The sequence below is a fragment of the Daldinia vernicosa genome, assembly GCF_022497035.1.
Source record: "Daldinia vernicosa strain CBS 139.73 unplaced genomic scaffold F5Y00scaffold_19, whole genome shotgun sequence".
In the NCBI taxonomy this organism is placed as follows: domain Eukaryota; kingdom Fungi; phylum Ascomycota; class Sordariomycetes; order Xylariales; family Hypoxylaceae; genus Daldinia; species Daldinia vernicosa.
This window is the reverse complement of record NW_025953935.1, coordinates 89207-112808: the sequence shown is the minus strand read 5'-3', so window position 1 is coordinate 112808 and position 23602 is coordinate 89207. Positions and strand designations below refer to the sequence as shown.

The following is a 23602-nucleotide window of genomic DNA, read 5'->3' as shown; positions in this document are numbered from 1 at the left end:
AGAAGGGGTTGATGTTCATCTGTAAAAAGTTGTTACGGTCTATCTAGGCTGTAGTGTATAAGATATAACGATAGGGGGGAGGTTTTTTGTTTCTCTTTTTTTTTTGTTTCTCACGAGAGACGGATAGAGCGAGATACCATAGGCGAACAAACAACCGAGCGAGAAAGCAAACGGATGATGGGAAAGAAGCTCTACCCTAGCTATGTAGCAGCTTGAAGCCGTCGCGAACGTACAGCGTCTTTTTTTTTTTCTTCTTCTTGTATATACCTTTTGCGCAGTTGTAATTTTATTCAAAAAGGGACATAGAATCTTGGAGGACAAGTGTTGATTGGACCATTGCTTGATTGATTGATTGATTGTAGCGTCTTGTGAGTTTAAGCGTGATGTATATGTTCCATGGTTATGGGTGGGAGGGAGGTAGGAGAATTGGTGGGTTTTTCGATTTTGGCGGAGGGATATATTGGGTACCTATATAAGACTTGAAAACACCACAAATTATCACATACGACCATAGGATCTGGAAAATTCGGGATCCCGTCCGCTCTCCCCTAGACAAGCCGGATACCGCCGGATTAGTAGTTGGGTCGGTGACGACCAGCGAATCCCCGGTGTTGTATGTTTTTTTTTCTTTTTCTTTTCTTTATTTTTTATTAGTCTTTTCGTTTAGTTAGTTGGTTGGTTAGTTGACTTGTCAAGGTCTAAGTTACGTAACAGACTCCTTATATTATCTAAATCTGTTCTGCACAACATCCAAACCAACCCCCTGAAAGCGAAACATGGAAGACGATTCACACACTCTAGTAATAAATACAATAAATTGACCAACTAACTTTTTTTTATTACTTTATACTAATAATACACATAACTTAGCTAGTCAATCTAAACTATGTAGCGGCTATTTCAAGCCAGGCAAGTTACATTTCATCCCTATACGCGAGAAGAAGAAATTTAGTTACCTAAAAGTAACTTGGATCAGGATCAGCCCACCCGTGGTCCTTGCGAAGCTGCGCCTCCTCCTCGGGGGTAAAGTCGTTCTCGACTCCGAAATACTCGCGCATCTGCTCGGTCGACATGTCCTGGATGATGATCGCGATCGTCTTGGCGCAGTAGTCGAAGAGCTCGTCGATATCGAAGAAGTTCACCGCCGTGATCAGCTCGAACAACTGCTCCTTGTTGAGCCGGCCTATGAACGCCCTGTCCCACTCGGGGATCACGTCCGCGGGCCGTTCGTAGATGGTGGATGTGATGGGTTCGTGGTCGCTGTCCGAGTCGTCGTTGGCCGGCTCCGGGGGCCCGACCTCCTCGCCTTGAGCCTCGCGCTCCAGCCGAGCCGATTCACGCGCTTCGCGAGCCTCCTTGCGCGCCTGTCGACGGTTCTCCTTTGCGATCCTCTCTTGTTCATTCTTCGCCTCTTCCTGAGCTTTCTTTACGGCCGTGGCCTCGCACCATTCGACGATGATACTCAAGGTTTGTGCGTTGACTTCGGAGATGGGGACTTCGGTGGTCTCCTGTCCGTCCAGATCGTTCATCATTTCGAAAAGGACTTCAGATAAACGGGCGGCCGGGCGGCTCATTTGGATAAGTACGCCGTCGTTGGAGCGAAGGCTAAGCATATCTGTGTTGCTAGAAGACATTTTGATCAAATTTGTTCTTTGATGGGAAGATATAATAAAAAGGGGCTTGAATCAATAAAGTATATTGAGCGTTTTTTGACGTTGTCTGGGTGATGAAAATTCAGAAGGTTCTTGAGTTCTCACAGAATGATGGATTTCGTGATGATGATGATGATGATGATGATGATGATGATGATGATGATGATGATGATGATGATGATGGTGATGAGAAAAAGGAGAAGAAACTTGAGTAGAAAGCCATGTTTATATATCGTGATTTGCCAACACAATATGTAAACAAGTTCATTTAATCGACACCTCACTAATATTGTTACCTACAAGTACTGTTAATTCGATACTATCACCTTGTATTGGCGGTTTTAGCGGTATGAGTGATTCATGTTCGTGGTCAAAGACATTGTTCGATGACACAAGAAATTGTTACAGTCAAAGATGAATAATTTGATTGATTCAACACAATTCGGCATCTAGGGAACAAGGAGATTGTTACGATCTAGTATAAGTTGACAGTGTTTGCCTTTCAATCAATTCTTCATTGTTCCTAATAGTGCATACCAAATTACCTACCTAAACAACTTCTACCTACCATCGTACATTTTAGCCTACACGAAACCACACAAGACTGTAAGTTAAGAAAATGCCACCCAAGAAGGAAAACAAACCAAAGGAAGATACGCCGGAGTCAGGGAACAGCGCCCTGTTTTTCCGACTGCTAGGCGTCTACGAACATTATGCAGTCCTCACAGCCTTATATCGAACATACATGTTCATCTTTTCAGATATGTCCAAAAAGGAGCGTAAGCCAAAGAAATAAGACCATTTGATGTGTTAGGGTTATCAATTAACCCTACCCAGAAGGCTTGTGCTATAAGCCTGACAAGCACACCGTGAACCATAACATATTAATACCATAACCTGTACATAGCTCCCCTCTCATAATAAATAAAAAGCATATCCATTCCTCTACTGTATCTCTTCGTGTATCTGAGGTGATGTGAAAATTAAAGATTAAGATTTAAAGCGTTAGCAATAACGTAGGTAGACTACGACTTCGCCTAAGTCTTATATACCGAATCGCCGTATTTCTTAAAGAGATAAGACCTCTCGCGAGCCGTCTTCGTAAACTTTCTCCGCTGGAGTCTGGGTTTTGATTTTTTATTAGCGTAGTTTAGTAACTGAATAAAAGTAACTTACCAAGTCTATCCCATGAGTGTTAACAAAGACGCAATTAAGTCTCTGGCACTTCTGGTACTTGCAATGATGGCCCCAATAGCAATCGACATTCTTACAGGAGCTCTTATAATTGCATGGAGAGCATCTGGCTTTAATTCGTAAGATGAGCTGTTCGCCCGGGCTCAGGGGCTCCCCGTGGTAGTACAAGCATCCATTTTCCTCGCAGATGCCGTGCAGATGGAACCTGTTGCAGGGCTTCCTACCTCCCTCTTCTTCGCAGCGGTCTTTGAAGCTCTGCTCCGAGTAGACATCGGCTTGCGGTAAGGGCCCATCGACACGCTGACCCGAGGCGTTGACGAAATAGAATCTGCGGGGAGATGCCTTTATCGATTTCATCGGCGTAGCTACGGGCTTTTTGAAACTGTTGACGAACGGAATCGTGCTAGTCCACGCAGAAGCGATGGCGGAATAGTTCATTGCCTTGTTTACTGATGACGGCGTGATTGGGGTCGGTTTGCTTGCCGAAGGCGGAGGAGTCGGCGGAAGCCAGCCTTCTGGAAGGAGTTCAGAGCGGAAGACATCGTTAAACTTAACTCTGCGAAACGCCAGCTCACCGAATTCGCGCGGGGGCTGGGTAGTTTCAAGTAGAGTGATCTTGTTAAGAACAGACGTCTCGAGCTGATATGGTCTCAGTTCAACGATATAACCTTTGTCGTGGCAAGGCCCAAAGATAATATGCTTGCACTGAAGGTTATGTACCATCAAGCGCAGCGTTTCGCGGACTTTAAAATCGGCCTGCTCCTTGCCCTTGCCGACGTCGATAAAAGAAAAAAGCCCCTGGGCACGACTGAATCCACGAGCGAAGGCGGATAGTTCGCTCATGCTCTTTGCGAGATCAACACAAAAAAGCTTTCTGGAGAGTCCCTCGAGGTTAAGAACGACCTGAACCATTACGTGCCACGGTTCGGTGTTAACGTCTGGATAAGCTGCTTTAAGATGTTTCTTAATGTCGTCGCGTAACTGATGAGCGGCCATCGCGCCGCCGTCTTCGCCCTTCCTAATCCAATCGTCGCGAAAAACGGCGCCATCGCCATCGATAATAGCAATGGCAAAAGAATTAACATCCTAGGCAACTTTAGTATATTGTATATTTGATATCACGGGGCTATACAGGGGCTTAGGTGGTATGCTTTACCATTTTATGTCGAATATCAGTAAGTTTTTTAGAAGCATCGTTGGCCTGAGCTTGATATATAGCGCGCGTTTGAGCCTCATTAGCAAATTCTTTACATTTCAACTCGAAGCGTTGCTCGAGATCACCGTATTTAGCTATTAAATCTTTAATCATATCCTCTCTCTCTTTATCAAGTTGATGGAAATGCTCAAGGCGAGCTAAATAGTCGACGCCAATTTTGGATTCGCCGTTATTCATTTTCAAAAATATGTAGTGATTGTCAGTTAACTAAATTTGGGAAGATGAAATATATATATAGGCATATATATAAGGCGGTGGGTAGGAACTATATATTTTGATTGTGAAGTATATACCTAGGTGTAGTAGACTAGGTTAGTAAAGATAGTTGAGGTAAGTCGAGGTAAGTTGAGGCAAGTCAAGTTGAGGATTTAGGTCCAATTTGGAGTAGGATGCAATATAAAGTGTGCTACCCAATCTACAAACTAGAAATATTGCGTCTTAATTGGTGACAAATTGTTGCCCCTCAGAGGCTCAGTCTTTACGTTTCGGTCCATTAGGTATTGTACAGAAATGTGGCTGGTGTATGTAGTAACACCCCAAAAACAGGGCTTTGCCACTGACATACACAGGTACCTAGCTTACCATCTCAAGAGCATCAACTTCATCCCCTGAAGGATTCCAGTATACTAATCTTATACTACCCCTTAGAGAATTTTGTATTTAGATGAATGAATGGCTCGCTACTAAAAGCAGGGGGATCCTATGTAATTGCATACATGCGGAGCGACCGCAGATCCATGCTCCATGCTAGATGTATCTACCTAATATAGAGGAACTCATTGGATTCTAGATCTATGTGCACTTTATAACATCTCCCATTCGCGGGGTTATATAGTACGCGCAAAAACGACATGTAGGGTTTGCTCGATTCCTGGTTGCGTAAAGATAAGAAAGACATGGAAACGTGGGAACGTGGGAACGTCTAATCCGTATGTACTTACAAGCAAATTTGACAGACCAGCTGATGATAGACCCCAAAAGTCACGATGCTGCCTCGGATGGTTGTTACATCTAACTTACCTAGGTAGCAGAACTAATAGAATTGTTCCTGCGGCCGACATCCGAAGCTAGTTACCCATCGTGAGGAGCGCTACTGTGCTGCCCACCACATGATAGAAGGTTTTGCGGGGATGAGACCTTGACGATGTGCTCTGCGACGAGAATAATTGGTGCGGTAAAGAGGACAAGCTTGTCCGTCCCCATATCCCCCATTTTAATCGGACGTATAGCAACCGAACGTCATCGCATTGCTAGCCCCAATCCAATTGAGCACCCTACATCCCCCCTCATGCAGACAGAGCACAGTACATTCACAATACCATTTGACCTACTAGTATTTTATACGTGTACGCGACGATGATATATAGTCCCGATGCAGATATAGTTTCCGATCCATGTAGGGCCATAGCTCGGTGGCTGTATTAGACCACGAGCTAGATCAAGACTTATCCGACATCGTTCTAGATCAGCCAGTTTCGGGTCAACAGTCTAGAATTCGACAAAATACTGGGGAACGGAAGCGAAGGGGTCAGAGGGACATAATAACGGGTAGGCCCCTCCTTTGAGCTCCCCCTCCTAGTACTTTTAAACTCTCTTTGAACCTTCTCTCCCTCTCCGTTCGTGGTTGTCCTTTGTCTTGCTTCAATTCCTTCTCGAAGCTGTCAAGATGAGCTCGACTGCAGTTGATACTGTCGTGAAGCCTTCCAAGGCAAACATTGCCGTCTTCACGAATCCCGCCCACAAGCTATGGATCAACGAGGCAGAACCAACAGTAGAGGATGTGCAGAAGGGAGAGAGCTTGAAACACGGTGAAGTCACTGTTGCTATCAAGAGCACTGGGATATGTGGGTCAGTAGCCGTCGTCGTATAAGACGAGTAAGACTGTCTTGCTAATCGTTACGCAGCTCCGACGTCCACTTCTGGCACGCAGGATGCATCGGACCTATGATCGTAGAGGGAGATCATATCCTGGGGCACGAATCTGCTGGCCAGGTTATCGCGGTGCATCCGTCAGTGACACATCTAAAAGTTGGAGATCGAGTCGCGATAGAACCGAACATCATCTGCAACGAGTGTGAGCCTTGCCTAACGGGCCGTTACAACGGTTGCGAGAAGGTCCTATTCCTATCGACACCCCCGGTTCCGGGCCTATTACGGAGATACGTAAACCACCCAGCTATTTGGTGTCACAAGATTGGAAATATGTCATACGAAAACGGGGCCATGTTAGAGCCTCTCAGCGTCGCACTGGCTGGTATGCAAAGAGCCGGTGTTAATCTAGGTGACCCAGTACTGGTTTGCGGTGCTGGGCCGATCGGATTAATCACATTGCTCTGCTGTCAAGCTGCTGGCGCTTGCCCTCTAGTCATTACCGACATCGACGAAGGGCGACTAAAATTCGCCAAGGAGATCTGCCCGTCAGTCATAACCCACAAAGTAGAGAGGGCGAGTGCCGAAGATTCGGCTAAGAAGATCGTAGAATCTTTCGGTGGCATCGAACCATCTCTGGCTATAGAGTGCACTGGAGTGGAGAGCAGTATAGCATCGGCCGTCTGGGCTGTTAAATTCGGAGGCAAGGTATTCATCACCGGTGTCGGGAAGAACGAAATCAACTTCCCCTTCATGCGGGCCAGCACCCGAGAAGTTGACGTAGAGTTCCAATACCGATACTGCAACACGTGGCCTCGAGCTATTCGCTTGGTCGAGAATGGCGTAGTAGACCTCTCAAAGCTTGTTACTCATCGATTCAAGCTTGAAGACGCTCTCGACGCCTTCAACACGGCAGCGGACCCTAAGACGGGTGCCATCAAAGTCCAAATTCAAAGTCTCGATTAGCTCAAACTCCACTATACTCATAGGAGAGTATGCGGCAGAGTTAGGAACCATTATTAGAGTGAGGGCTCTGGGGCCAAGGTCAAGTGAGTCTTTGGGAATAGGTATCTTCTTAGCGTAATGATACATAAACAACGCAGCTAGTGATACATAAATAAAGCATAATAAAGACTATAGATCAAGCCAGCTGTGATGATATTGGGTGTTCAATGTGAAATTTACCATAGTGAGTATAAGTGAGTATAATGTAAAAAAGAAAAATGAAGCCATGAGGTTCAAAAGGTCAAAGATGAAAGGTAAAAGGTAAAGAAGACATGGGATGATAACAACTGAGAAGGAGCTTTAACTTTAATATGGAACTCTCCTTACCTATGAGTGGTCTGATTGGTCAATTGCTCAAGATCCACGGGGTACCGTTGTACCAGGTACCTAGGTTTTTAACCTTGAGGTCCAAGCTCGGATCGGGTTTTTCCGCCGGGGGTACATTTTCGAACAGCCGATTTCGAATCTTTTGAGTGTTTTTTTTCCAGTGCGAGAAACAACTTTCCCCATCGACGACGACCCTTGCGAACTCTCACTCCCTTCCCTCCCATTCAATTCTCCGGTCATCCGACACGACTTAGGCCTCTTTACTCGTACGTCTCAGAGTAAAACCCCGAATACCCGAGTCCAGCAATGTCGTCCGCTCTCGCACGTCCCCTGCTTCGGCAATCAGGAGCTTGGGGTCGCATGGCGGCCCGAAGGTTCGAGTCGACCACTACCGCTAAGGCTTCCGAGGCGGCTAAGGAGACGGCCAAGGAGACTGCGTCGAAAGCCTCTTCCAACGCTTCCCAGACTGCCTCTCAGTATGCGGCAAAGGCGTCCGAATACACAGCCAAGGCAACCGAGTACTCGGCTAAGGCAGCGCAGGGTCTCTCGAGGGTCACCTCGTCGGCTGGACCGGCCATTGCAGGCGCTGCCAAGGGAATTGCGAACTCGCTGGGCAAAGTTGGCGGTCGCACCGGAAGATTAGTCGCATTTTTTGAGAGTATGTGGATCCATGTGAGAGTATTACGGGTTACTTAGGAGGGACGTATGTGCGTTTGTTTGGATAGCGACTGATGTTTTGGGTTTGCAGGAACAGCACCTACGGTTTCCTACTATTCCAAGGTCGGCTTAGAACTCGCCAAGATCGTCTTCAGGGGCCAGAAGATGTCACCACCGTGAGTTCGAGGTATAGCATACAGGTTATTGCTTACGGCTCTAACAAGATATTCATAGTTCCCTTACTACCGTCCAAAGCTACTGGCAGCGCGTGCTGCAGTCCGCGAAGAACCCGAAACCTCTTGTTCAGACGGCATCCAAGGTTGTAGATCAGCCCTCCACTATCATACAGCAAGCGAGAAGTATCAGCAGAGCCCAGATTATTAATACCGGCGTTCTGTTTGCGGAATGCCTCGGCTTTTTCACCGTCGGCGAGATGATCGGTCGCCGCAAGATAATTGGGTACCACGGCGGCTCTCACGCCGAGCACCACTAAGGCAACCTCTGGAGAGAATGATTAACTAAGATACCTCTGTATTACGCATGGATGGGGGAACGTTATAGACGGGGTGGGTGTCGTTCTTGCATTCGAGGGGACATAGTGGGTAATACGAAGGAACGAAAGGACGAAAGGTCCGAGTTCGGACTCTCTTATTAGATACTGCCCGAGGTAGCCAGCCATATGGCCCCTAACAGGAAGACTAGGCCATCTCTATAGTCGGCCACGGACGGCATCGTGGAAAGTGCAAAGGGAGAGAAGGCCGGAGCTTGGAACGAGTGTCCTCACCCTGTATATTCACTCTCGCCCCCTTCGCGCGCTCTACGCCGCCGACCATATTTTCATTTCTTCATGTCATCCTGTACAATAACTATACGAACTTGCATCAAGATGGTTATCAAGATGGGAATCCCGCTGTCAACAAATAAAGTAATTGCCCACCGTTGTCTCATGTAGCGCCAGCCCGCTACCTCGGCAACCCACCCCGGAGTTACCCAGTGCCAGTGTTGAGGGTACGAAGGTTGTGTTTCCCTCGCTCACTCGGGCGGATGTTGGTTTTATTCATCTCATTTTGCGTAACGTCCTTGTCGCAGCCTCGGACCTGCCTACCTCGGACAAGCGCTCGAGGCGAAATAATATAATAATCATGACCCGATCGAATTTTACATATCATATCGAAGACGGGCGGCTCTTATTGTTATTGCTATGTGTGGTATGCATGTGATCAGAGGCGTTCCCTCTCGAACCAACCTCGTCTTTGTGTAAGTGGAAATACATTAGGTAGGTAGTTTGGTTGGTGGTGTTAGGCCGCTCAGGTGACGGCTTACGGTAAGTATCCAAGGGGCACAGCATGTTGGACGAGGAGGGGCGGGAGGTGCCGTTGGAAGGTGTCATTACGGATGTAGATCGAGCCTCATATATTTCTTTAAGTGATAGCATAGTGGTGATAACTTGAAGAATTATTCATTTTCCAGGTCATGAAGCATGTAGTTAGCAATCACGCTGTTGATAGTCATAATATATAAATAATATCGATCGACTCGAATGAAGCATGGCGTTTCGTAGTTTGTAGTAGTTTGTTTGTATAAGTCCCTTGTGGTTTATACAACACGGTTGCGTGCTAGCAGCAAGAACCTGCTCGACCGGTCTGGTCCAAATGTGTAGAGATCGGCTGGTCTTGTTATGTTCATGCTGCTAGTCAAATCAAATCAAGTAAGTAAGTGCCGAGGCTCGTTAATACTGTTGGTCGAAAATGCGGGATTGCCCGAGAATCTATCGCGTAAATGACAGAAAGAAACAAAAGGGGGGGGGGGTGGGAGAGCGGGCTAGCCCCGGTGCCGGTATTATAGGGGACTAGTGATTGTGAAAGCAACTGCTTGTAGCTCGTTTAGCGTTTCTCGCTGGTTTGTCTTGCGGATGGATGTCAGCTTGAGGTATATACGTCGCGTAAAAACCGGGAGGAATTGGAAGACCTCAGGGGGGGAGGAGTTAGAAGAAAGGGGCATTGAGCCGGTGGCCGGAACGGCCTCCCTTCACCCTCCCGTTCGCTCGCTTCACTCCGTCCGCCTCACCGCAGCGAGAAGCGATATCATCAGATGCGACCCGGTACCAACTGCATAACAGCTAGCATGGCATGTTGACCGTTAGGAGGAGGATTGGGGGCAAGAGGGCAAGAAAAGCAAATTATATGTTTTCATACGTGATGTACGGTGATATAGAAAGGAACCAACTGCATGAGAGAGCAGCTTTGCTGACCCCCTCAAAGGGTGGAACGTGGCAGCAGCAAGCAAGAAAATATGGAATATCTAATACCCTACTGCATATAATATAATACCTATCCATGCACGAATCGAGCTTGTATACCGCAAAAGGCATCGTAGCGCGGTCTACAATGTAGTAGTAGTAGCTATGTAGTAAACAAGCCAGCCAGTTACGGGGGGGCAGCACAGCTCCCGAGACTCCACCATAAGGATTACCATCGGATAGCATCAGGAACTAGACATTGTCGGGCCGGTCGATGGGCGCTGAGGAAGCCGCCCCTATAATAATTATTCGTCCGCTTATTAAAGGGGGAGCATGCGTAACATCTACTCGGGTGGGTAGCACTCGCCTCTACCCGTCCGTCCAAGGGGGCGCCATCGTCATTAGCAACGAGCCGGTAGCCAAGAAAGAAGGTAGGTGTGATTGAGAACGACGACGCCACGGACGGACGGACCCCCATCCCCCCTTTATGAAGCCAGCAAGGGGAGGCAAAGACAAATAAGTCAGCGCGGAATCAGATTGATCCCCTTACAATTCCAAGTACCAAGGACGAGGTTGAAGAATAAATAGCCGGGGGCGCCTCAGACGTGCGTCATTCGAGATGCAGAGCCGTGAATAAAAAGTGTGGCACCTTCATCTACCTATACCCGGGCGACTGGTTTGAAGCGATGAGCCTAACCCTGGTTGGAGAAGGTAACGTTGAAGATTAGGCGCGTGGAGTTGCATTCGAAGCCGAACAGAAAGTTCCAATGGAAAAACCATGGAATGGAAAACGACACGGGGGCTTTACCTTGGACCTTGGTATATGCAGTGGAATATACAATTTGGGTAGGTACCTACATAATGATTCTTAAAAGATCTCGATATGTTCGACGTCGATCATGGTGGTTACAGATCAACGCGTATATCGAAATGTCTACGGACGTAATACGGGAGTTGTGCCGATGAAATCTTTTTTTTCTTTTTCTTAAATAAGTACCATAACGTTGGTCAGACCAGAACTCGGTGCTCGCCGGTCCACGTAGCTACCTATATAGTAAGTCAGTAAGTCACATAATACACAAAAGAAAAAAAAAGAAAAAAAAAAGATGCACAAGAGGCGAGAGCATCAAGACCAGCTCGGGAAGTCTCGGAATTCCTCTCAAAAATAAATGTTATCATTTACACCAGAAGCAAAATATTTACTGCAACGGGTTTTGCTACAATGGCAATAACACCAACAACATCAAAATAGTGTATTAGGCCTCTCATATGGCCCCGGCCTAACTTGGCCGCCCCTGCGGGTCAAACTTTTCCAAAACCGCCCACCCTCGCCAGGCAACACGACACGACATAACACCCGCCGACTGTACAATGCACACAATCAAAGAGAAAGTAATGCAGAGATGACCCGGAGCGCCGTTTCGTCTAAGACGGAGGAAAGCAATGTAACTCTTACTGCCCAATACGCCCTTATATTGCTTAGGTGCCAAGCCCGCACCGCCAATGAAGGTACCTTTTCCCCCGGCTCAAGATTCAACTTCTCCTGCGCCAAACATAAAACAACCAACCAATACACCTAAATTGGAATGATTCCCCGGGAGCGCGTGACGTCTGACGTCCTAACCGGGACCGCTTCGGTTCCAGATGAGAAAACATTAACTGGCGATGTCGACAAGGCCAAAGTGTAAAATGTCCATGTCATTCGCGAGTCGAGAACGGGGAAATGCACCGTGAGCAAAGTAGTGTACATCCAATATAACCTGCGCTGGTCCTGCGTATGCACGTGCAGACGCATTACCTCCGGATCTAGCCAATACCGGAGAAAAAAGTGTGTGTGAGCCCGTTGAGAAAGGCATGCGGGCCTCGCTCCTTATGCAGGGATATGCCAAATGGGCTACGGTGAAAACGAAATGGCCCACAAGTCCTATAGAACAACTATCGCAACGGTCTTAGAATAAGACCGGCTTGCATGGCTGAAGGCATTGCTTAACACAACTCTTGTATTCGCCCGTAGACATGGGATAGCTGACTAATGGCGCAGTCCAACCTCGCCGGGGGTTGACGCTTAAGATATGGGGGCGGTAAAGAGTTGGACAAGGTCCTAGAGCCTGCCTTCTAGTAGTTCCTAAATCGACTTGAAAAGGCGGGAGAGCCTGCATAGGAAGGAAGTAAGTGATATGTCTTTTATGCAAGCGCCGTAGATGTCTAGGGTAGGCTATGGCCCAAGAGATCACCGAGCAGAAGCTTGGTTCCAGTGGCGTGTAGATAGATACCGGTCCAATGGCTGCGTTGCAGACAGCCGGAGCGATCATGCTCGTTGGCCGGGTATAGATGGCCTTCGTGCTGTCCAGATATACCTACTCCCTGGATCAGTTTCATCAAAAACGGGTAGCGGCATTGAAACTTACATGGTGCAATAAGTTCTCAACCTGCGGGAGCACATTTCTTTCCGCACTTTTGAAATTAGGTTCTCAACATGTTCCGGGTCGTAACCGTTCATCCTAGTTAAAGGAGCTATTGTTATGGCATGCAGCCCTTTCGTAATGCCGAGATTGAACCACCTACCCATCTCCTTTTCTTGTCCATCTTCAGGCCAAGAATTGAACGGGATTCGCTTGGTTGTTTGCTCGACGTCAACGTAGCCGAGACGCTGTAACATCCCTACAGTGTGGGGGTTCGCTGTTATAGGTCGCCCAGCCCTCTCCATAGCCTCGGTCAGCTCGTGCGCCCATATTCGAAGCTGAGAGTCCTCGGGTAATTCGCCATCTGCGGACTTGGGTGTAAGATCAATCTCCACATGTTCGAAGAGTCCAGTACCAGGTTTGAGGTATCTGTCCGTCACAATCAGCGATTAGCAACTACAAGTGTTCGCTGGTTAGATCACAACCATGGCCCGTACCTGAATGCACGGTCGTATATAGCCGTCCAATTTGCTATACCCCCAGCAAGCATTTTCATATGAATGAGATCGAAGGAATTCTCTTCGATGCCAGTCCAGGGATCCTCGATATCACGCCGCTGAAACTCGACACCCGGTGGAATCCTATGCCAAATCAGCGAAAAGAACCATTACAAAGGCAAGTAGCATATACCTAAGAGGTTGTATTAAAGAGAGGTCCCAACCGAGAATGTTGGCTCGTCCTTGATGGCGACTATGAACAGGCCGGTAGGTTAGCCAGGAGCAAAGTTAGTATTTTGTTGCAACCATGGAGGAGACTCACTCGGCCATATCAATCACCCAGATACCGGTACCACATCCAAGATCTAAGATTCGAGGATAGGCGGGTAGCGGCCGCTGACATAGACCTCCGTAGTTAGAGCTATCCTGTCGCGCCACTAGAAAGAACTTATGGAATATATCCATCCTGTCCATTTCGTCCTAAAAAAAGTACTTTAGTCGAAATTCCGACAATAACCCATTCTGTCGGCTTCATACCTCATCCATTGGGAACATATACTTCCCCCTCCGAAAGGTGTCGTAAGAGCGTCCATTTTCCGTGTACCACCATTCCTCCGGCTTTCTATTTTCGATTCGATTCGAGGCGGAAGAAGGTAAGACTGGCCCGCTAAATGGTTATAAAAAGCCATATTAGTATAGCTTAGAGCATGGGGGGGTAGACCACTTAGAGCTTGACCAACAACATACCCATTCTGGGGGTAAATAGAGCCGTTGCCATTGTGAGCCATGGCGGACACGGTGTAGCCCGGTCAGGGCAGAAAAAAGACGCGCAAAAGGTCGCACGCGAAAGGTACCCGTCGTAGAAGCGCGGCGCAGGTATGAAAGAGAGTTGCGACTAGGGCGACAAGCTCGAGTCGGCGATGCGCTAAGTGCTACGGATAGCTTCAAGAAAAGGCGGATAGGTCAAAGTAGCGGCTCTTAGCTCAAGATGCAGATTTCGGTAAAAGGGACAAACTTGGGAGAGTGTTGAAGGAGCGGAGGAGATCAAGAGAAGATATAGAGAGTGATATCGAGAAAAAATAATACAGGATAAAATAAGACAACGAGGGACAAGGAAGGTACGCGTGCTGAAGAAATCGCGGATTGGAAGATGATATGTGACGATGGCAGTTAGCGGTTGGTTAGCGGTTTAGCGGTTAGTTATGTAGTTATGTAGTTAGTGGGGACTAGGATAAGTATTTCGACCCGAGTTTCAATCGAACGAGGTACAACATAAAATTATTTTAGTGCCAACCCTAGCTTAAGTACCATCTAGTATAGCCTAAGTACCGAACCTCAACTGTAATGCAGATCCGTAATTCCTCGGACACGCAAGACGCAAGACGACGCAACGGTGGGGAGAAGATGAATGAATAAGAGAGAAGGGCAAGGATAAGAAAAAGGTGGTAGTTAGACAAACGAGACTTTTTTAACGTCGAGATGGAGAGATATCCCATCGACAAGGGACGAAGAAATAAAAATAAAAATAAAAGTGTAAAAAGCTACAAGTCATAGGCCATAACTAGGCCATATGTCATAGGTCATAGGTCATAGGTCATATACATATGTATAGGTGGAAAGGGGGAAGAGAGAAGACTAAAATGGATGTTGGAACATCGACTTCTAAAGTTATAATACATATCTACCTATGCATTTAAATATGCATGTACCTAAGGGTGTGCATCACTGAAAGCCACGATGCTCACTGGTTTAGATGTATGTATTTATTATTCCACACCGGCTAGCGATGGATGCGATGGATGATTGGAAATGTATTGTACAGTATACAGCGATACTTCACAGGTACGGCTCATGCATCTCGGAGAAGTTATAGGTGGGTCTCGAAGCAGCCAAGGAAACAGCGCTAAACTTGCGCTGTACTGTATACAATTACAGGTGCAGCCCCTGTCTCCAATTATTCCTTCTCTCGCCTACGCCTACGAACTCCCAAGTACCCGGACCGTCCCATAAGAGGGCACCTGAACTTCTTCAACTACGTGTACATACCTAAAGAACGTAACCCGGATTTCACCACCGCTATCACCACCGTCGATGTCGACTTAAGTAATATGTAATATGTAAACAACATTCGTGTGAGGTGGACAAGGTATCTAAAGACTAAAGATGCGCCGGGTACAATTTCTTGGCAGAACATCTCGACTCGAACCGTCTCAGCTCGTAGCAAGCGGTCTCGGGAACGGTACTACCAACATACATATCTACGTAATGACACGCCCCGTTGCCGTGTTTCTTCGATCCGTCCACTTGGTTACGGGTCAAGTGGCTCCTGTAAGGCTTCGGGAGGACCCAGTCCGCTAAGGCCTAGCCCCACCGATATAGCGCTCCCCCGTCCCGAGGCAGAGGATCGTGTCTCCTAGATGGTGTGCTGGTGACACAATGCTCAAAGGTAAGGTACTAGTACAAGATCGATCTTATGGTTCTTATGGTAGAGCTTGTGAGATGCAGCAGTAACTAACACACCTAGTATAGCTTCCTCCCCGACTTGTCACATCCTCAATGGCTTCCATTATACATGCTCCTAGACTATCTGAAGGCCCAAGGACATGTGTGCGTACTACAGATGGAAGTAAGTGAGAGCCATTACATGTGTAGCAACATGTATCGTCGGCAGCCCCGTTGCTGCTAGTTGCTGCTGGTAGCTGGTAGCTTCTAGCTTTCGCCCATAAAATTGTGCCTCGAGAAGAGACAGCAGGTTCCACGGCTAGGCAGCTTAAGTTCGTCTATTAAGATGCCTTGCTAGAACATATACCTAGGCCAAACAACCAAACAATACAATTGCTTCAAGACATGGGAAGCCGCTACGTCAAGGGGCGGATTCTGTGCGTCCAAGCCGAATTGCCCTCAAGAAGGCTCCCCTTAATGCGCCATTGTAAGGTCGCCACAAAGTACAACCTGGAAAGGCGACACCAACAAGGACTTCAGACCTCCTTAAGTGGATTCCCGTGAACATGCATGACTTTGCGATTGCGACTTGCAACAAGCCACCTCGAAGTCAGACCACGAGACTGTCTTAGTTACGGCTTCGTACGGATCTAAGTCACAGTACTTTCTCGCTTCCAAGCACTCCCACCAATGACTGGTCACTTGCGGTCCCCTTTAGGATAACCAACGACCCTGGCATCCGCTTTCCGCAAGGTATTCCTTGTACTTCCCCAATAACTGGACAGAAGGCACGTATCGCAGCGCTCCTCTCAGGTAAATTTGTGATCATTGGCCCGCGACCAACCCTCTCCTCCCAGGACACCATACACCATAATTTTCTCCCGTAGCAACGCTAATAAAGCACACGTAAGACTACTAACATTCGAACTATTCAGTACGCTCTTATGTAGTTATATAATCACCAACGATACCTTTACACTTATTTTATCGTTTCTAGGTATCACCGACTCAAACCACGGAGTTGCTACTTAAGTTAGCAACTTGAAATCCTGAGAGCATTACCTATAATTGAGATTAAAGGGTATAGCGACAACTAAGCAGGGTTGTTCTCGGTCAACATGCTTCATCTTGCACTATTACTTAAGGGAACGTTGATGGTATCGTCAGGAATGGAAACATATCCTTACATGGCGGGGCGTTGAACCATAGGGGCGGTAGCGACGGTAAAGATCATTGCCTACATAGGTATGGAGTACATGCCCCCAATAGGGATTAGGGGGTTAAAGGGGTACCGAACAGGTGGTTGTTGTGCCGTGCACTTGCAGACGCAACTACGTTGGCCTATCTCATCCAGTCCCTCTTGCATACCTACCTACCTGGGTACCTTAGGTAGGAAAGCATCGTATGGTCATGTCGGTATATATAAGCCCCTACTATATTACATGGCTAACAAAGCTGCTCGCATTCCCTGTAGGTGCTACCAACTACGTTGGCCCTTGTTCATATTGACTACCACCAAAATTAGGCAACTATGCAATAAATCTGCCCGAGTTACAACCAAATTCGACGTCGGAGGCCTTAGTTAGCTTTTCCTAACGACTACCAAGGAACGTGACCGACATGAATATAATCTCGGCCAATATTATAGCGTAAATACTGCGTTTTTTTATTCCAGAGGTAGGTGTTCCACAAATCAAGAAGCCAATATTACAGGTATGACTAGAATACATGAGTGATATAATTTATATACTAGTATAATGGGTAACGGGTCATTAGGAATTGTTACAGACCTTATCCAGAGGATTATATTACACTGTTCACCGACTAGCTCACGACGCGTATCACCCATCTACTACCGCACCCAGATCATAAGTACTCTCAGCCAAGCGACTTCACATGGGCTTGATTACCTAGGTAGGTATTCGCGGATGAGCCCTTGTAACTGAAGCCAATCATAGCAACGGAGTCGAACCCGACACTACGGAACGCAATTAAGTTAAGTCTTGGCATTCCCCACTACTTAAAGCTGCGTTGGCAAGTTGTCTCGGGACTAGAAATCTTTAGTGAAGACATTGTAAACCCAGAAACCCAGAAACGATGTAACCGCTTCCGACAGGTCAGTAGTCTTACAGCCCCGTACTCACTAAAGCTTTGTTCCAGGTCATATCCCCCCCTTCTTTGCTTGGTACCGGTAGAAGAAATTAGGTCATCCTCACGTCAAGATAAATGCGACTGGTCAGCTTGGATGCACATCTACTCGGCACCACCCCTGTTTCTGAACTCTCGGCCCGGTCTCTATGCCCGAGGATCAAACTGACCCGACAAGGCCATAGCCGACCCGACAATTCAGAGCTGAAATCGCTACTGGGCTAGACCAATGCCGATCCCTGATGCAATCTACGATTCGTATGTTACCCTAATGCATACTTGTTGATTTTAGAATCGGATTACACCGCAAACAGCAGACCGCTATTGATGCCGATGCACAAAAGCCCACTGTTGCAACTCTATCAGCTTAGGCCAGATAGATAAATATATATTTTTCGTGTTATATTTGGTCTTCCTAATTCATCATCGGTCCTTCGAATACGAATGTACGACATTTATTTATCTACGTTGGAGCTGTCTCGGTGCCATTTCATTGGACACCGAGCGACCGAGCTGGGCTTGCAACGGCCGGCCGCATATCAAATGACTAAGTCATCTATCGTATTATAACTACAAAAAAATTGATATCGGTTATCTTACTGGTACCTGCATTGATGACTAGCAGGATTAGTAGATCTAGCAGAAAATAGACTTGGAGCTGCGATAACCCGTTGCATTACTAAATTGGTAACTTATAGTCTTATATAGGTAGACTCACCGGCGAACGTTAGAAGCTTATTAATTGTCGATCCTTGCACGCCGCACGGTCTACGCGAGACATCATAACATACATATGTACATAGTTGTATGTACAGTCATCAATTTACCATATGTACATAGGTATACCCCGGCATGCGCTCTACCTTAGTCATCGCAGTAACAAATGTCGCATTACCTGAATAGGTAATTAAGAGCCTTAAGCCTGTGGCTTCGCGTGGCTAATACAAGTACCTAATATTATCGGTTATAAATATGAGGCCAATCTTCTACGGCGCTCCCGTCAATTAAATAGCTACCTAATCAGCTAATGCAACGGCCAACTACGCTTCAATAAACTCCCCGTCGGCCTTGTTTTGTGATGTACAAATTGTCAATCTGTTATTGACCGCTTCTTCAATTAAAACAACTTACTATGTATATCGCCATTCTAAGGATCTCGGGGACACCGCCAGGCTGAGACGAGCGTAGGAAGGTAGGAAGAGACCAGTTGCATTGAAATGGTATCAGGTGATTGGAATGTTTTATGATACCTAGGTAGGTAGACGAAGGATTCTAATCAGTCAGCCGGGATTTTCAGCTTCTTTTCCCCGGGAGCTACGGGGTCTACCAGACATACGATAAAGTAGGGCGAAGAATTTGGGCACCCTGGTATGCAAAAATATGCAAAAAGCCGAGATTCTTGCAAATCATAATCGTCACTACCGGACGAGGTTACATCGAGCTTCCTAGTTACTTCCTAGTTAGGGCCGGACGCCCGAGGACAAATCCCGAAATGCCTGTCTTTACATACAATACATAGCTTTAACGGGCCTGTAGCTTCGCGTCTCACCGCCCAAGCGTTCGTTACCAGTCTGTCGGGTCAACCCAATTTTACCAATCTCCATTTTTCTCTTCATCCGCTTGTCCCGCACTTTACGCCAGCTCCTTTAGCCCTTGTCATTTCGCATAGATATGTACAATACATACAATACGGATCCGTACTAACACTAACACTAGTGTAGGTAACACTAACGCATCAATACATCATCCATACAAGCCATGCTACAGTATGTATGTATGTATGTACATATATAAGAATGCGGTTATATATCTCCACATCTATAAGATGGATTCCGTCAAGCATCATGTTATATTACACTAGGTATTGTACACTAGGCTCGAGGACCTCTCGCGTCAACCCTGTTTACCTGTGTTGAGAACCGCCCATTTTTCCAGACAGACTAACTCCCAACACTGACAGCAGTTCGCGGAAGACGAGTTTCAACTTTCGGCGACAGGCCACTTATCCAGACCTAACCTCATATCCAGAATTACCAACAAGCCATGCATAGACTCATCTACACTCCACCATTACGTAAATTATGAAGATGAACAAAATCGTGGCTTTAACCCTGTCGCTCATCTGTCGCTTATTCACCTAATCGACTTATTAACACACGGATAAAGATTAGAGACTCTAAAGATTATCAAGAGCGAAAGTCGCATTGACGTTTGCCAAGCTCTAAGGCATTTATTCCAGTTTTATTCTACGAGCTTACACTAAGGCTTCAGATAGTTCTCTCCCCCTCCCCCCCCTTTCCTGTCCAAGCGAACCCTTGCCTTACCCAGGTATGTAGTTTCATAAGTCCTAGGTAGGTAGTCCACTTTCTTGAGAATTATATGGGCGGCCTAAGCTAATTATACCAACCCCAGTCTACATTCATATTCAAATAAGCTACATAGTATGCACAATGAAATCAGGAATAAGGGGGTGCGTACTATGTAAGTATGTACACTATTGTACGGTAATTGTGAGTAAAATCGGAGACCAGTGTTCGAAGCCCCTGCGCATACACATCAAGTTTAAAGCAAAGACATGACGAGAGCGGATGTACCAACTAAAATTGGAATACAGGAGCGACCCAATACCACGGAACTCAATAATGTCGTGTAATCATAACAATATATTCGGCATCAAACCGCGAGATACTTTAGTCTCTCCTGGGTTTCGTCATGGTCTAATTACCACATGCCCCGATACATAGTATGTACACGTGGAATACTCGCTAAATCCAGTATCCAGCACAGCAGGTCAAGGCGAATGACACATATGTGGACCATAGCGATGGTAAAGAAGCTGACTAGTCCCACCCAATGCCGCCATACGAATACAAGAGACCCTCAATTCATCAATATGCCAACGTTATATCACCTATGCGTTGGTCAACGGCCTTTATACGGGTCACGCGGTCACGCGGTCACACCCAGCGGTCGAGCTACGTTGGCCGGTCGACCGGTCGAAGCCAGCATAACGAAGGATGCATATCCATACATGTAAAGAGCCGAACTTCCATATACGACTTAGCTCTTCACCAGATGATGACCTAGGTTACCATGATGACCTACCTCGGATATATCTGTATAAACATATAGATATAGCCAGATAGTCAATACCTGGTTGACGACCCACGTGTTACCTAGGCTAGAGCCACTAGCTGCGCAAGCATCTCATAGCGTAGATCGACGATCGACGTACATAATACCGTCGTGGGGATTAGACGGCAACTAATAGGAAAGGCTAGTCGTACGGTAGTGGGGCTTCGATCCTCTTTCGAATACCACACAACCAACATTCCTTACCAATTCCCATAATTCCGGGGCCGGTCTTCCAACGACATCCGCCGGCGGGTTTACTCGGAGGGATCAGCTCCCTCAGCTCCCTATAAAGTAAACTTAGTCTCCTAATGCCGGAAGCTGCACGGACTCGCTACAACCAACCGACACCGACAGCTCGGAACGGTAATTTAATCCGCAGCCTTACTTTCGAAATAAGAGGCACAGCTATGTTAAGTCACGTCACTATTATACCGAGACTTGAAGCCCTGTTTTCCCATCCATACCCCATACCAATAAAACTTAGTGATAACCCTGCCGAAAACGTCAAGTTTTCCAACTTAATAACAAAGTTAGTGTCGTAAGAGCAGTCCTTTGCTATGTAATATCCCAGGAAAACAGTAAGGCAAAATATATAAATTAGGTACTTTCTTTTTGTACTCCTTAAGCCCCTTTCCTTCTAGAAGCCCTACACCTCATGTGTTTTAAGAGAGGACAGCGACTATTTATATAAGCAGAGGGTAGCCTGAGAGCAGCCCCCTAGATTTCCTGGAGTATCCTTTGGAGGGTAGTTACATTTTATTAGGCGTAGATGCCCACGAGAAACAAGCACATTTCTTTTTAACTCGTGCTTGGGGAGTTTCGTTTCCCTTTACCGTTGCCTAGGAGGTACCTAAGGTAGGTAGGTAGGTAGGTAGGCAGGCAGGAGGTTCCGGGGAACATTTAGGCATACACATGCTGCCACTTGCATACAGTCGCCGGGGAGATAGATGATAGATGCGTGGGGTGTGCACAGGCAACAAACATATAATTGCAAAAAGCAGAACGTCCAATACCTAACAACGAACGGCCTGGTGGTGTAATTAGAGCACATTCCTGCCTCGATATGTTGCGAGTCGTCCCCCCCCTACTCTAAGTAGGGCTTATTCCTCAACCTCTATTGAGCAGGAAATGAATGGGTTCGATTCCCATCCAGGCCAAATCACTTTTTTTTTTATGTAGGTATCTACCCGAGGGTATCTACCCGAGGCGGCAAAACGCAAATGGATAGATACGGCAGGCAGGAGAACTCAACAAAAAAGAAAATGAATAAAAACATAAAAAGAAAAAGCAAAAAAAAGTAAACCGAAAGAAAGGGAAAGAAAAGAAGGAAAAAAAAAGGATAAAAAGTGCAAAAAGTCGGCTGGAGCCCGTTATCCGCCGGTTCGAACAGGCCCCCTCCGCGAAAAACCTGAAAATGGCAAGTCCCCAAAGGGGTAGGAAGCCCGGTGCTTCCAACTAGACCACCCCGTTTTTACTCCCAGGACTCCGAGGCCGCCAGGGACCGTCCCGATTACTTGCAGCACTGTTATCTAATTATATAAAGGCTATGTACTCCAAAGTGGTAAGTAAAAACAACAGCAACGAGATATCCTCTCTGAATTCTCCGCCCCTGTTCAGTGTACCTAACTACCTACCTTTAGAGCCCCTTAGTCCGACCTTCTTTTTTCTCCCTTTTTTGTTCACCTTTTTAATTGTAGTTATCGTATCTATCTACGTACCTAGAGGAGGAGCACACATATATATTTTTAATGACCTACGAACCTATATGATATGAATTAAGCGTTCAAGTATCTAAATGGTGAAGACAGCTAGCTGGTGATGTTCTCGAGTGTTTACATAAACGAACGTATGCCGGCGTGTGATCTGTGTAATGATTTTTATATATAGCAACAAATATTATGCCAGCAAGATAGAGCCAGGCCTAATAGGATTTACCTACTGGCTTTTTTTCAAAAGGCGTATTTACTTCTAGTTGTGCCGTTCAAATATTCTGTAGTTATACCTAAATACACTACTATCGTAAAGTGGTCTGATTTCGAATAATTACCTAGTCATTTATACACCAAGTATCTCTTTCAATCGATAGTTATGATATATCTATCGTAACTCTACCAGATACATAGGTAGCCGTCCAACCCTAATTTCTACCGGTAAACAGCTATGACGATTTGGTTCTTGAGGGGCATACTAGTAGAGTAGAATTCGATTAGATATCCAGGATATGAAGAGAGAAACATGCCAGTGATGCAAGTCGACTTTAACATACGTCCGAGTATAGTTCACTCGCTAACTAGTCTCTATAATATACCATTCCCTTGTACGCGAAGTAACATGTGCCCGAGTAGGCAGCATAGCATCACGTTAAGCTTGAACCCGTGCCTAGAATATGCCTGCTTACCGACCCCCAACTATGAGTCATGCTCCCGTATATAGCGACTGGGGACGCTGAGTCACAGGCCAAGTTGTGCGCCAACCCGATGCTTGATGGAGCTAGGTAGGTAGGTATATAGTATCAAGCTGCTAACGTAGTACCAGTAGTACCAGATCGATCGACGGCATGGCGCTGGTCATAGCTTATTGACTCATACTCTACCCCTTTTGCCACCCTCCCATTTTCACAATACTTCAGCAAGTCCAAGTCACACTTCATATCATAAACAGAATTTCATTACCAAAATTATTGCTATTAGTACAACTGTCCTGGAGTACTATCTATCCATACCGGTAGTAGTATAGTAGGATAGGTCTATTCCGCGCCCCCTTGCACGCTCTTCATCCCGGCGGCCAAAATGCCCGCAAACGAGGACCAACTTTCATCG

At 46.5% G+C, this 23602-nt stretch overlaps 5 protein-coding genes and 1 pseudogene across 6 annotated transcripts; 3 read left to right on the top strand and 3 right to left on the bottom strand.

The window, feature by feature from the left end:
- Positions 1–670: 670 nt before the first annotated feature.
- F5Y00DRAFT_235116 (Skp1-domain-containing protein) lies at positions 671–1680 on the bottom strand. The gene has a single exon (XM_048007517.1). It carries the CDS (start codon positions 1632–1634, stop codon positions 957–959), a length of 678 nt encoding a protein of 225 aa, XP_047865484.1. The 5' UTR covers positions 1635–1680; the 3' UTR covers positions 671–956.
- Positions 1681–2126: 446 nt separating this feature from the next.
- F5Y00DRAFT_235115 (uncharacterized protein) lies at positions 2127–4662 on the bottom strand. The gene is made up of 3 exons (XM_048007516.1): positions 4003–4662; positions 2829–3932; positions 2127–2774 (listed from the first exon to the last, which is right to left on the bottom strand). The coding sequence occupies exons 1-3, from the start codon at positions 4237–4239 to the stop codon at positions 2721–2723; spliced, it is 1395 nt and encodes a 464-aa protein (XP_047865483.1). The 5' UTR covers positions 4240–4662; the 3' UTR covers positions 2127–2720.
- A 576-nt stretch (positions 4663–5238) lies between these two features.
- On the top strand, positions 5239–7183 carry F5Y00DRAFT_235113 (GroES-like protein). Its single transcript, XM_048007515.1, has 2 exons — positions 5239–5910; positions 5967–7183. The coding sequence occupies exons 1-2, from the start codon at positions 5729–5731 to the stop codon at positions 6895–6897; spliced, it is 1113 nt and encodes a 370-aa protein (XP_047865482.1). The 5' UTR covers positions 5239–5728; the 3' UTR covers positions 6898–7183.
- Positions 7184–7569: 386 nt separating this feature from the next.
- F5Y00DRAFT_261337 (mitochondrial ATP synthase g subunit-domain-containing protein) lies at positions 7570–8413 on the top strand (the record flags this gene model as incomplete). The annotated part of the gene is made up of 3 exons (XM_048011188.1): positions 7570–7921; positions 8012–8096; positions 8155–8413. The coding sequence occupies 3 exons, from the start codon at positions 7570–7572 to the stop codon at positions 8411–8413; spliced, it is 696 nt and encodes a 231-aa protein (XP_047865481.1).
- Positions 8414–12364: 3951 nt separating this feature from the next.
- Positions 12365–13846, bottom strand: F5Y00DRAFT_261336 (methyltransferase LaeA; the record flags this gene model as incomplete). Its single annotated transcript, XM_048011187.1, has 7 exons — positions 12365–12516; positions 12725–12990; positions 13059–13202; positions 13283–13311; positions 13398–13538; positions 13596–13725; positions 13806–13846. 7 exons carry the CDS (start codon positions 13844–13846, stop codon positions 12365–12367), a joined length of 903 nt encoding a protein of 300 aa, XP_047865480.1.
- Positions 13847–21808: 7962 nt separating this feature from the next.
- Positions 21809–21940, top strand: F5Y00DRAFT_t74 (annotated as a pseudogene). Its single transcript has one exon. The product of its transcript is annotated as a tRNA-OTHER (tRNA).
- Positions 21941–23602: the final 1662 nt, after the last annotated feature.

Bases quoted from the DNA above. Each gene is read 5' to 3' on its own strand.
- F5Y00DRAFT_235113 (XM_048007515.1), top strand. From the start codon at position 5,729: ATGAGCTCGACTGCAGTTGATACTGTCGTGAAGCCTTCCAAGGCAAAC. The intron at 5,911-5,966 runs GTCAGTAGCCGT...ATCGTTACGCAG, and splicing joins AAGAGCACTGGGATATGTGG to CTCCGACGTCCACTTCTGGC.
- F5Y00DRAFT_235116 (XM_048007517.1), bottom strand. From the start codon at position 1,634: ATGTCTTCTAGCAACACAGATATGCTTAGCCTTCGCTCCAACGACGGC.
- F5Y00DRAFT_235115 (XM_048007516.1), bottom strand. From the start codon at position 4,239: ATGAATAACGGCGAATCCAAAATTGGCGTCGACTATTTAGCTCGCCTT. The intron at 3,933-4,002 runs GTAAAGCATACC...AAAGTTGCCTAG, and splicing joins CTGATATTCGACATAAAATG to GATGTTAATTCTTTTGCCAT. The intron at 2,775-2,828 runs GTAAGTTACTTT...ATCAAAACCCAG, and splicing joins ACACTCATGGGATAGACTTG to ACTCCAGCGGAGAAAGTTTA.